At 34.5% G+C, this 13,201-nt stretch overlaps 1 protein-coding gene across 1 annotated transcript in view; it reads left to right on the top strand.

Annotated features, from left to right (window-relative positions):
• Positions 1-12,267, top strand: part of LOC113336713 (putative F-box protein At4g38870) — a 33,779-nt gene extending 21,512 nt beyond the window's left edge. The window contains exon 2 of the mRNA XM_026582365.1: positions 11,477-12,267. Coding sequence (XP_026438150.1) covers positions 11,477-12,044 — 568 coding nt within the window. The 3' untranslated portion in view covers positions 12,045-12,267. The remainder of the gene's footprint in view (positions 1-11,476) is intronic.
• The last annotated feature ends 934 nt before the right edge of the window (positions 12,268-13,201 follow it).

The following is a 13,201-nucleotide window of genomic DNA, read 5'->3' on the forward strand; positions in this document are numbered from 1 at the left end:
CACGGATCATTAATTTCATGACAAATTCTGTAATTGATGAAGTTAAGTTGGTTGTAAATTTTGGAGGTACAGGTTAGGTACTTTACTGTCGGTAAATTCTTTGCCCTAAGCTGTGATGGAAAAATCAAATCCAATTCTTATCTCTTTCTTCTTCTCAAATTAAACTTGACTAGGTATGTATTTAGATTCAATTTTGATTGTTCATCTTCAGTTTTCAATATTATTTTTGTGCCAACTGTTTAAAGAATTAACCAAAAAACTTTTTTTCTTTTTCAGTTACATGAATTACAACAAATAACATAAGAGTATTGTTACAAAAGCTAAGCTTCTAATACAAATGGAGGTTCATCATAGTCCTAGAATACAAGCGAGTCTAGAGATAGAAGCTGAGAAGAAACGATAGGAGCCAAGAGATATTCGTGTCCCTTACCTCGGCAAAAACTTTACTGCGTCCTGAGATCCAAGTTGCTCTAGAAAACTGCTAGGTGAAGAAAGGAGGTGGTTTTACTTCTATATGGGAGTCCAGGATGCGTGCCAAGTTGAACGTGTAGTCAACTGTCCATATCTGCCTTCACTACAAGGTAGAACTAAAGTTTCAGTTAACGGAGACATTGATTTTGTTTAGGTAAAACATGGAATATTTGTGCTCCTTCACAATGTTGTATTTATTTTTGTGGGTCAATGTGTGGTTGATTAATGAGGGTTATCTGCAGGTACGTTACTCTCTGCTATTTAGTCTTAGGTTTTCGCTACTTCTTTTCCCTGATTATACTTCTAACTTGCACTGATGTTGTTTGTTTTGGTATTTATTCGTAGTGTCTTTTGGAAATGAGCTCAGAGCAGACTGTGGAGGTATCCAAGATAGGATGACTATACTGCCACATTAAAGATGAAAATAAATGGCAGCATACAATGAGAGTACCTGCTTGGCGATGGATATGGACTTAAAAAAGCGAAAGAATTTCTCTATGCAATTTCTGTTATCTTTTAAAGCCGTGTGTCTGTAGTAATTGATATAAATATCAACTGTTTGCAATATTTTAACTGATGTCAGACCTTTGGATGTGTGAAAGGAACATGGTTGATTTTCTTTTGTGTTCCTTTTCACTTGGACTAGAAAATTATCAGAAATAAAAAGTTTAAAGTTTTGCTTTTAATGGATTGGCAGGTGCATCGCGCGTGCATGTTATACTAGTAAAACCTACATAAACCAGAGTTCATTTCTGGAATGAACTCCTCATAAAACATATGCAAACCAGAGTTCATTTATGGAATGAACTCCTGATAAAAACCTATATAAACCAGAGTTTATTTATGGAATGAACTCCTAATAAAAGCCTATATAAATGATTATGTTCATCAACAACAGATTTCATTCCAAAAATGAAGTTCATTTCAGTAATGAAGTACATTCCAGGAATGAAGTTCATCTTAAGCAGCAGCAGCAGATTTCTAGGGTTTGACGATTTCATCATCATTTCCAATCAAAGCAACATCAAGAAAACCAAAAAACCTAATTAAATCTTCAACAATAACATATCTATCTTGAGTTCATCTTCATCATCATTACAAATCGCAGCAAACATCAAGAAAAACAAAAACCTAATTAAATCTTCAACAACAACAGATCTATCTTTGACAACAACAATAGTAGCAGAAGATGAGTTAGTCTTCATCTTCATCGTCTTCAGTATCATCACCAACATCAACAACAAAAGCTTCGTCGTTCATCATCTTCTTCATGTGATACATCGTCTTCATCATCATCTCTAATCGCAGCAACATCAACATCAACAACAAAACGTCGTCTTTATCATTTAATCAACAACATTAGTTTATTTATTATTCATCTTCTTTATGGTAAGAGAAAAAAGAAAAATAAAAAAATGTAGAGAGAAGAGAAACTATATCTGAAATAGAGAGGAGACCTAACGTAAATCTGAGAATGAGATATTTTCTATTAAATTTTTGTATATATATGGTCACCTTAGGACCAAACCATTATTTTCTAGGACCAAACAATAATATAAGAGTATTTCTGTCACTACAAGATGACATTTACATCATCCATGATATCATCCTAGGACCAAACTATGATATATTTTTCTAAAAATGACAAAATAGACAGTTGACTGAGTCAATTGGACCGGACTCTCTCTAATATATTATTCCTAGGACTAAAAGGTATTTCCTACATTAAAAAATAGTCAAAATAAATGAATATCGGGGAAAAAGATTAAGGTACTTAAAGTAGTAATCTTCAAAAAGATTCGTAGTTAAAAACGAATGAAACATTGTTAATTTAAGCAATATTATCAACTGACTGATATTTCTTCTAAAGTTTCTGTAAAGTCTGCCAGTCCCTTCTTTCCATATTTTCCACCAAATTTAAGCAATGTTTATATGTACTAGACAAAGTATTTGTGCTACTTCGGACTGCCAATGTTTTAATCTATTTAGTTAATTCAAACTTATGATGGTTTCAGGTATGTGCAGGGCAATATGTTGTATGGAATTACTCATTCAGGCAATCTCCTAAAAACGAACTTGGTTTTCAGGTAGGTTTCCCATTTCTCCTGTATGCATTAACTTTTTTATGTGGCATATAATCATTATAAAGGATTTTGTAAAGATGGCCGCAGAAGTGCATTATGCCTTTACGCATTAGTAACAGTGCGTCAATTTTTAGTCAACTTGCTTAAAATCTCTATATGCACATTGACAATATGTTATTATTGGCTTAATTCTGTAGAGAAACCTCGGAATAGAGCATATTTGAGTTTTGTGCCTTCCATTGTGGTTGTTATGGAATGCATACGTGATTTGATTCTCGAGAATGTGGTAGTGGTCAACTGAAAGAACTTGATTTCGACCCTTCATGTATAAATAAATGATAAACAAATTCCAAAGATTACCCTAAGCAAGTATGTCGTGATGTGAACCGAGGATGCCGAATAGTTTGACTGTTAGCCAAGGGCCAGAAATACATTTGAGAAGCAATGGCTTGCATGGATTTCGAACTTTGTTTCATTTTCATGTTTTCTCGACACTGAAGTGTCCTAATCTTGATATATGTTGAATTGCAAATCGGTGAAACTTGATGTAAAGGTTGACTCTATAGTCAATACTGGACCCACGGTGTAAGACCAGATGTTTTGGTGATTAAGATCAACGTAGATGTGGAGTTTTATGTATGTGCTCTCGTCATGAAAACAAGATTAAGACAAAAAATTGACATATGTAACGTAGGACATTGTAGTTTTCAGATTAAACCAGGTAGGAAGGTACCTCATTAATGGTTTCCTGTTATCGACTTGAAGTTTTGAGTGCAATTTGGCAGTTTCAATGTCAAATTGAGCTCCCGTCATATTTTAGCTAGCACTGACCAAATAATTTTAATAAACACGGATCATTAATTTCATGACAAATTCTCTAATTGATGAAGTTAAGTTGGTTGTAAATTTTGGAGGTACAGGTTAGGTACTTTACTGTCGGTAAATTTTTTGCCCTAAGCTGTGATGGCAAAACCAAATCTAGTTCTTATCTCTTTATTCTTCTCAAATTAAACTTGACTAGGTATGTATTTAGATTCAATTTTGATTGTTCATCTTCAGTTTTCAATATTATTTTTGTGCCAACTGTTTAAAGAATTAACCAAAAGACTTTTTTTCTTTTTCAGTTACATGAATTACAACAAATAACATAGGAGTATTGTTACAAAAGCTCAGCTTCTAATACAAATGGAGGTTCGTCATAGTCCTAGAATACAAGCGCGGCTAGAGATAGAAGCTGAGAATAAACGACATCAACAAAGAGATATTCGTGTCCCTTTACCTCGGCAAAAACTTTACTGCGTCCTGAGATCCAAGTTGCTCTAGAAAACTGTTGGGTGAAGAAAGGAGGTGGTTTTACTTCTGTACGGGAGTCCAGGATGCGTGCCAAGTTGAACGTGTAGTCAACTGTCCATATCTGCCTTCACTACAAGGTAGAACTAAAGTTCCAGTTAATAGAGACTTTGATTTTGTTTCGACAAAACGTAGAATATTTGTGCTCCTCCGCAATGTTATATTTATTTTTGTAGGTCAATGTGTGGGTGATTAATGAGAGTTATCTGCAGGTACGTTACTCTCTACTATTTAGTCTTAGGTTTTCACTACTTCTTTTCCCTGATTATACTTCTAACTTGCACTGATGTTGTTTGTTTTGGTATTTATTCGTAGTGTCTTTTGAAAATGAGCTCAGAGCAGACTGTGGAGGTATCCAAGATAGGATTACTATACTGCCACATTCAAGATGAAAATAAATGGCAGCATACAATGAGAGTACCAACTTGGAGATGGATATGGACTTAAAAAAGCGAAAGAATTTCTCTATGCAATTTCTGTTATCTTTTAAAGCCGTGTGTCTGTAGTAATTGATATAAATATCAACTGTTTGCAATATTTTAACTGATGTCAGACCTTTGGGTGTGTGAAAGGAACATGGTTGATTTTCTTTTGTGTTCCTTTTCACTTGGACTAGAAAATTATCAGAAATAAAAAGTTTGAAGTTCTACTTTTAATGGATTGGCAGGTGCATCGCGCGTGCATGTTATACTAGTAAAACCTACATAAACCAGAGTTCATTTCTGGAATGAACTCCTCATAAAACATATGCAAACCAGGGTTCATTTATGGAATGAACTCCTGATAAAAACCTATATAAACCAGAGTTCATTTATGGAATGAACTCCTAATAAAAGCCTATATAAACGATTATGTTCATCAACAGCAGAGTTCATTCCAAAAAATGAAGTTCATTTCAGTAATGAAGTTCATTCCAGGAATGAAGTTCATCTTAAGCAGCAGCAACAACAACAACAAAACGCATAAATCTTCATCTTCAACAGCAGCAACAAATTTCTAGGGTTTGACGAGTTCATCTTCATCATCATTTCCAATCGCAGCAACATCAAGAAAAACAAAAAACCTAATTAAATCTTCAACAATAGCATATATATCTTGAGTTCGTCTTCATCTTCATCATCATCACCAATCGCAGCAAACCTCAAGAAAAACAAAAACCTAATTAAATCTTCAACAACAATAGATCTATCTTTGACAGCAACAATAGTAGCAGAAGATGAGTTCATCTTCATCTTCATCGTCTTCATTATCATCACCAACATCAAAAGCTTCGTCATTCATCATCTTCTTCATGTGATTCATCGTCTTCATCATCATCTCTAATCGCAGCAACATCAACATCAAAACGTCGTCTTCATCATTTAATCAACTACATCAGTTTATTTCTTCTTCATCTCTTTACAGTAGCAGAAAAAAGAAAAAGAAAAAAATATAGAGAGAAGAGAAACTAGATCTGAAATAGAGAGGAGAGAGAACATAAATCTGAGAATGCGATATTTTCTATTAAATTTTTGTACATATATGGTCACCATAGGACCAAACCATTATTTTCTAGGACCAAACAATAAGATAAGGGTATTTCTGCCATTTAAAGATGACATTTACATCATCCATGATATCACCCTAGGACCAAACTATAATATATTTTTCTAAAAAGGACCAAACAGACAGTTGACTGGGTCAATTGGACTAGACTCTCTCTAATATATTATTCATGGGGCTAAAAGGTATTTCCTACATTAAAAAAATAGTCAAAATAAATGAATATCAGGGGAAAAGATTAAGGTACTTAAGTAGTGATCTTCAAAAAGATCCATAGTTAAAAACGAATGAAACAATGTTAATTTAATTAATATTATCAACTGACTGATATTTCTACTAAAGTTTTTGTAAAGTCTGCCAATCCGTTCCTACCTTATTTTCCACCAAATTGTGAAAAGAAGAAGTCTCCAAATCCTCTTCACCATGCGACTAATATTCTTATTGTACCACTCTTAAATGCTAGCTTTAATGTTTACTTCGAAAACCCATGTCACACCAAAGTTGTCCAACCAGTCACGTCAGATCTTCCTAGTTTCCGAGCAATGAAGAAAAGACGGATGTTTGATTCTTGTTCAGTCGTACACAACAGACATTGGCTTGAGTTCACCTTCCCTTCTTTGAATAAACAATCTAGAGTTAGAGGTTAGGAGCATCATTGAGACACAAAGTCTAAACCAAAAGAAACCTTGAGTGGTGTTATCGGGTTCCAAACTCGTTTGTAAGGAAAATAAGAAATCCATCTAAATCCAGGAAGGAGTAGAAACAAGAACATAAAAATTTGAACCAACGTTTCATTTCTTTGCATCATCCAATGTTGAATCAATAATTGAATTAGTGAAATCCCTAGTTGCGGAAAAAAGTCAACAACTTCCTCGACTTCATTCTTATTTAATCTTTTCTTAAAGTTAAAATTCCAGGCTCCTTCATTTGAAATCATGTCCCTAACAGTAGTTTTTTTGGTTCAAGAGATTCTATAAAAGAGCACGATATCTCTTTTTAAACTAACATCTCCAATCCATGAATACTCATCCCATTATGCAGAATGAGTGTAATGTTTACAATGACATAATGTTTGGATTTAAGGACGCCTTACCAAAAGGCTATGACCAACAATTTTTGACTAAGAATTAGTAAAAGAGAGAGTTTTGAGTACCTTCAAATTTCAAATTGAGGATGAAAAATTATAAAGACTAAATACCTACCTAAAGATTGGAGACAGACCTAATTTGTGAAGAGGGAGATGCAGATCGAAGAGGAAAGAGAAAAGTGGGTTTATCTGAGATATTTTGTTACGTCGCAAAAATAAAACGAGGGGAAGTGAAAGGGAAATTTCGGTCGTTTTGGCGGGAAGGTGGAGAAGCTCTCATTCTTTTCTTGGGTGAATTTTGGAAAAATTGAATTCAAAATTTGGTTAAACTTATTCGTATATCTTCGAAAGATATTTAAGTCATTCTAAAGTTTTGAAAATACAAAAATAAAATAAAAATATAACCATTATTTTATTTTATTTGTTTTGAAGGAAAAAAGGCAAATCAAATTATAATTTAGTCATAATTAAAAAAGATGAACACCAAGGAAAAAATTAAGGTACTTAAGCAGTAATCTTTAAAGAGATTCATAGTTAAAAATCAATGAAAACAATATAAATTTATGCAATATTATCAACTGACTGATATTTCTTCTAAAGCTTTTGTAAAGTCTGCCAATACGTTCCTTCCATATGTTCCACCAAATTGCGAAATGAGGAATTTTCCAAATTGTCTTCACCATGCCACTATTCTTCTTATTATACTCCTAAACGCTAGATTTAATACCGCGAAATCCGTCTCAAACTAAAATTATCCAAGAAGTCATATAATATCTTCCTAGTTTCCGAGCAACGCAAAAAAGACGGATGTTTAATTCTTGTGCAGTCATACACAACAGACATTGTCTTGAGTTCACCTTCTCTTCTCTGAATAAATAGTCTAGAGACGGAGGCTCAAAGAACCATTGTAACACATAGTCTAAACCAAAAAGATATCTTGAATGGTGTTATCGGGTTCCAAACTTGTTTGTAAGGAAAATGAGAAATCAATCCAAATCCATAGAGGAGTAGCAACAAGAAACATAAAAAATAGAACCAAAGTTCCATTTCTTTGTATCTTCCATTGTTGAATCTAGAAATGAATTTGAGAAATCTCCTAGTTGCAGGAGCAAGTCAACAACTTCCCCGACTTCATTTTCATTTAATCTTCTCTTAAAAATAAAATCTCCAGGCTCCTTCATTTGATATCATGTCCTTAATAGTAGTTTTTTTTTTGTTCTAGAGATTCTATAAAAGAGTATGATCTCTCTTTTTTAAACTAACGTCTCCAAAAGAAAAGAAAAAATCGGTGTCATTGTAGTACAGCAGTAAAGTTACTGGGTGATGATACCAGTGACCTGAGTTCGAAACTCGGCAACACAAAATTCTTTACAGATCAAAAAAAAAACATCTCCAATCCATTTATCGTTAATACTCATCCCCATTTTTCATAATGAGTTTAATGTTTACAATGACATAATGTTTGGATTTGAGGAGGCATGCCCAAAGGCTATGACCAACAATTTTTGAGTAAAAATCAGGAAAAGAGAGAGTTTTGAGTACCTCCAAATTTCTCACGAATAATACGCCTCCAAAATGCCACTTTTTCACTGCCATATCTCCAAACCCATTTTCAATGTCGCGCCTTGTTAACTTGTTCATCCTTTTGATTGTAATGCCTTCTTCTATTTTGGTAAGAATCGATCTTGACCATGACACCCAACTTATTTTCTTATTTGCATCAAAAGAGACCCACAAAAATTTCCTCGTAATCTTTTCAATTGGATTTACTACATAAACTGACATCTTGAACATTTAAAGGTAGTAAATTAGCAAACTTGCAATGAAATTATTGATGAGAATAGAAATTTGTCCCTTGTATAACTATTTTATTTTCCAAGTGCTCAGCTTTTGTTGACACTTCTGATTTATAAAATCCAAAATGTCCCTGTTTTTTAACTTGCTCCAAGGTGGAATACCCTGGGAATATTTTTGATTGGCATCCAAATGCAGCTGCACACCTATCTCCATTATGATTATCTCCCATCCATGCAATTGCACTCTTCCTAAATTTCACCTTCAAGACGACCGTCAACTCAAAAGTGAACATGATACTCTTAAGTTTTTAAATGTGTTCTTCAGAATTATCTAGGAAAATAATCAAGTCATGTGCAAATACCAAGTGATTTATAATAGTATCATAATGAGCAAAAGAAAATCTAGAAATAAGGTCATTACCAACAAATTTTTTAATCATCATAGAGAGAATTTCAATCACCATTATTGTTAGAGTATTGCTCGGTCGAACTCAAAAGCATTGCTATCTCAAGCTTGTTTGTCAAGTTTAGTAGATCAAAACTGTATACTTGATTTCTAGTATACTTATAGTTATTTATCGGATTAGGATAAAATGTGTAGTTGATCTTTAGCCTTCATGGCGTTCACCGATTGAAGAAGAAGATCTACTGAAGAACTTGGAGGAACATCAACAAAAGCTATGTGGGGACTAAAACTTATCTATCATTCAAAAGTATTTTATAGGTATATTTCATTTGTGTGTATACACGTTTAGGTACGGTTCACCTATATCTAAATATAGGTATATTTCATTTGACTTTGGGTCGTATAAACTCTTAGTTGTGGGTGAGAGCAGCTAAGGGAATCAAGTGTGCAGAGTCCTGCTGGGATTTAAGAAGCATAAGGACACGACTGTACTTTAATCGCTGTCATACTTGGTTAGGGCTCAAGTACATTCCAGTCTGAAGTTAACTTGTAGTAGGCTAGAGTCTACAGCGGCTTAATAGAATGTGGAGTTCAAGTCTGAACAAGGTTCCGGGGTTTTTCTGCATTTGCGGTTTCCTCGTTAACAAAATTTCTGGTATCTGTGTTATTACTTTTCCGCATTATATTTTGTTTATATAATTGAAATATCACAGGTTGTGCGTAGTTCAATAAAAGTTGATAAATCCAACCTTTGTTTGTTGGATATGACTTGATTGACACTCGGATATTATTCTTTGGTAACATCGAATTATTCTCATAACAATTAGGTTCACATATTTCTATTTGTTTGATTTACTGATTGTGTTGAGAAATAGATAAATCTCTTTGATATATTTCCTGATTGAGCTCAGTAACTTGGTACTCTCAGAATTGTATTAGAGTTTAGTCCATACAGATTGCCGAACGAAATAGTTGGGTTTGGTTGTTGTACCCTCGCGTTTTCACTTCTGATTAATTTAATTGTTGTTGTAGGAGTGGAATGGTGATATTTTGTTAGGATTTTTGATGAATTAAAACAAGATGAATAATGAAAATGAAGGAGCTAATCGGACACTGATAAAGTGATAGGTGGGACTTGCGAACTAAATTTTGACATATATCTTTTATGTCTTCAATTGCTCTTATTTCTATCCATCTCTCAATTTTTGAGATCTCGTTAGGGTTTTAAGAAATTAAACAATTTTATAATTCAGCGGTTTCCCCTAATCTTTTCTTCGCATGTTAAATAGTGATGAAACACTTGCTTGTTTGAGGGGTAATTTGAATGTAGTGACGCTAATTTGGCTGCTAAATTAAACAAAAAGTGTTGCAGATTACACAAAAACGATGTCCATTCTTTAACATTGTTTATCTTTCCAGATATATATCTCGCACTCCAACTAGTAGTGAGAGAAAATCAACTTTTCGTTGTTTGATTCAACACATTATTTTTTTATCCGACGACTGAGATGGTTGCACTGTTCCATTCAGCGTAGCCACGGAGAACGATTCAGCGCATCTAGATATTAGATTAGAATTGTTATAAGACTTAGGAGATTATTTTGGCTTCCAATCTAGATGTTATTTTTAGAAGAACATATGATATGAATAAAGGATGTCTCCCTTAGACGTGTCTTGAGTGGGGCCGGTACATTCCCGTGGAACGTGATACCCCCTTTAGCAGTCCTGTTTGAACGCGGTTTAACACTTTCCTTTTTTGTTTTCGGAAACGAGGACGGAACCTATAGAAACCTGTATTGGTTTAGTTCTCGCTTGTTTAACACTTTCCTAACTTCAGTAATTTGGTATAGATCTGAGAAATAGAAATTCGAAAGGATATAAATGGAGGAAGAACTAAGATGAGATGATGGTTGTGAGAGCCAAGCGAGATGATAGCAAAACGCGCTCGAAGTTTGGAAGAGAGTGAAGCAGCAGACGAGTGCAAGAGACAGAGGATGGAGATTACTAGTATTGAACAACAATCAGGAGAACCTAATTTTCCTCCCGAAATGGTGTTGGAGATAATCAACAGAATTCCAGTCAAGTCAGTGATCAGATTTGGTAGCGCAAGTAAATACTGGTACAACTCAATCCATCAAGATCCAAAATTTATGTCTAATTACTTTCTTCAATCTCTAAAAAACCCTAATTTTATTGTTTGTGTACTCAATGTTAATCTGAAAGATTCAATTTTTATGAATCATATGTTGTATATTGAAGATAATCATAACCATAAGCATGCTGGTGATGGGAAAATTGTTCATAAATCTTTAACATCACGTAGCAATGGTAAAAAACAAGTAGTGGGTTATTGTAATGGTTTTGTTTGTCTATCAAAGATGATTAAACATCCTAGTACTTATGATATCTATAGCTTAAGCATGCCCGAAGTACTTTCCATCTTCACGCCAACAGTTGCAGATGGATATGTTAAGTTTCATGGATTTGGATTTGATTCAATTACAAAGGAATATAAGTTGGTCATTATTCTAAACAGCAGTGCTTCTATTGATCTCTTCAAATGCATCATGGTGTTTACTCTGGGTACCAGTCTTTGGAGAAAAATTGAAATCCCCAACCCTCCTCTTAAATTGTTTGGTAATGATGTTTACAAAGCAGCCATCTCTTGTAGCGATGTTCTATATTGGGGAACTACTGTAGGTTCTCGTGATATGATTTCGTTTGACCTCCACAGCGAGAAATTTCAAGTCTTTCAAATCCCATCTGAATGCATTCCTTCTTCAACAGAGCAGCAGCAGCAACAAGCACCGATAGTCCGACATCTGGAGTTTAAAGGATCGTTGTGTGTTGCACGTCTAGAAAAGACATCAGGGACAAGTCAGAACAATTGTAAGGTTCACTTATATGCATTGAGTGATAGAAGTAAGAGTATGTGGACCAAGAAGACTTTACTTCTTTCTCTTTGCCCACTTCCCTGCAGCGTTGATGGTGTTCGAGTTATGGGCTTCAGTGATAAGGTTTTACTTTACTGGTTCGACGGGGAACACTTTCATTTCTACGATCTTCACAGGGGACAGGATTTCAAGGATTTCAAGACCAAGTATCACAATGGTGGTCTTTTTGATTTTCAGCTATGCACCCATGTAGAGAACCCTCTCTCCCTGAAAACATTCGTGCCGCAACGGGCTCATCGATTCCATGCTGATGCTCTAAAAGCCATTATAGAGGAGAGACCTAGAAGACCTGGAGGAATCTTGCGTCTATCTACCCCGAATAAAGAACCAGTAGCTTTATGCTTTCTTTTTTGATTATTTTCCTTGACTCTTTCTTAATTTGTCTATCTTGGTTGTTGTTGTAGTCATTTCTTTTATTTTGCTTCACATGAGACAATTTCGTATGAAAAAAGTCCTTTTATTTTCCATGAGTCAGTGTTTTAGTTTGGAAAGCTATCAATCTGTGTTCTGCTTTGACTCTATACTTTGTATGCTTATTGTTTTTATTTATGAAGACTAAATATGTTTGAACCATGAAACACATATGTTCTAAAACTTTCATTACGAAATGAAGATTATCTTATCTCCTCTTGTTTGGTAGAAAACTTTTTTTTTTATATACTATTAATATATTCTGTGATTAAGGAGAGTCCTTGAGATATCTACCCCTATCTTAGATTAACAATTCTAACGGATGATCAACAAAAAGAAGTTGATATGATTCACATCATCTCTGGTTCTTTCTTTTGTTATGAAGGATATGACCTTGTTTTGCTCAAAGAGAAGGAGACATAACACAAACACTGAAGAAAGAATGCTAATGTTTCTTTGCTTGCAAAATGGGTGTGAATGTGGAAGGATGGCACAGAAGTTTCTTCCAGGTAAGCCACTCAAAATCTTTTCATTTATGCTTCTTTCCCTTGTTAAGCACTAGTCGGTAACCTTTTTCCTTGTAGTTAGACACTCAATCACCTCACTTGTCCACTAATTTCCGGACGGTACCATTTCTCACCCATAAATCTCTCCTGCTTCACTCGTTCACCAAATTGCAAAGTGGACCACACCTCACACCTTATCTGATGATCAAGAAGAAATTGGCCTGGATCAATGAGGATTTTTCGTGCTATTTTAAAAAACATTTCTGTGTTTATAATTTTATTTCCTCGGAGTACTTACTGACAATTAGGTACTGTTTGCAAAAGTGTGAGAGGGTTAGAAAGCTAACCAGAAATTACTTTGCTGTAGAGATTTGGGTCGAGGAGCTTCTGAGAAAGCTGATGAGACCGTTTTGGTTTGGAGTTCGAATAGCCAGTATTTGGGATGCTATTGAAGATAGGCCAACAAGCTCGAAGTTTTGTGCTGGTAATTATTCTTATCATTCATGAAGTTCTCTTCAGTTTTGCGTGGAACATCATTTTCTGGAGGGAATTTTAAGGTATGGAGGGTTCTTTTCTACTTTGTCGATGCTTACC

This window comes from Papaver somniferum, unplaced genomic scaffold (assembly GCF_003573695.1).
Source record: "Papaver somniferum cultivar HN1 unplaced genomic scaffold, ASM357369v1 unplaced-scaffold_154, whole genome shotgun sequence".
Taxonomy (NCBI): Eukaryota; Viridiplantae; Streptophyta; class Magnoliopsida; order Ranunculales; family Papaveraceae; genus Papaver; species Papaver somniferum.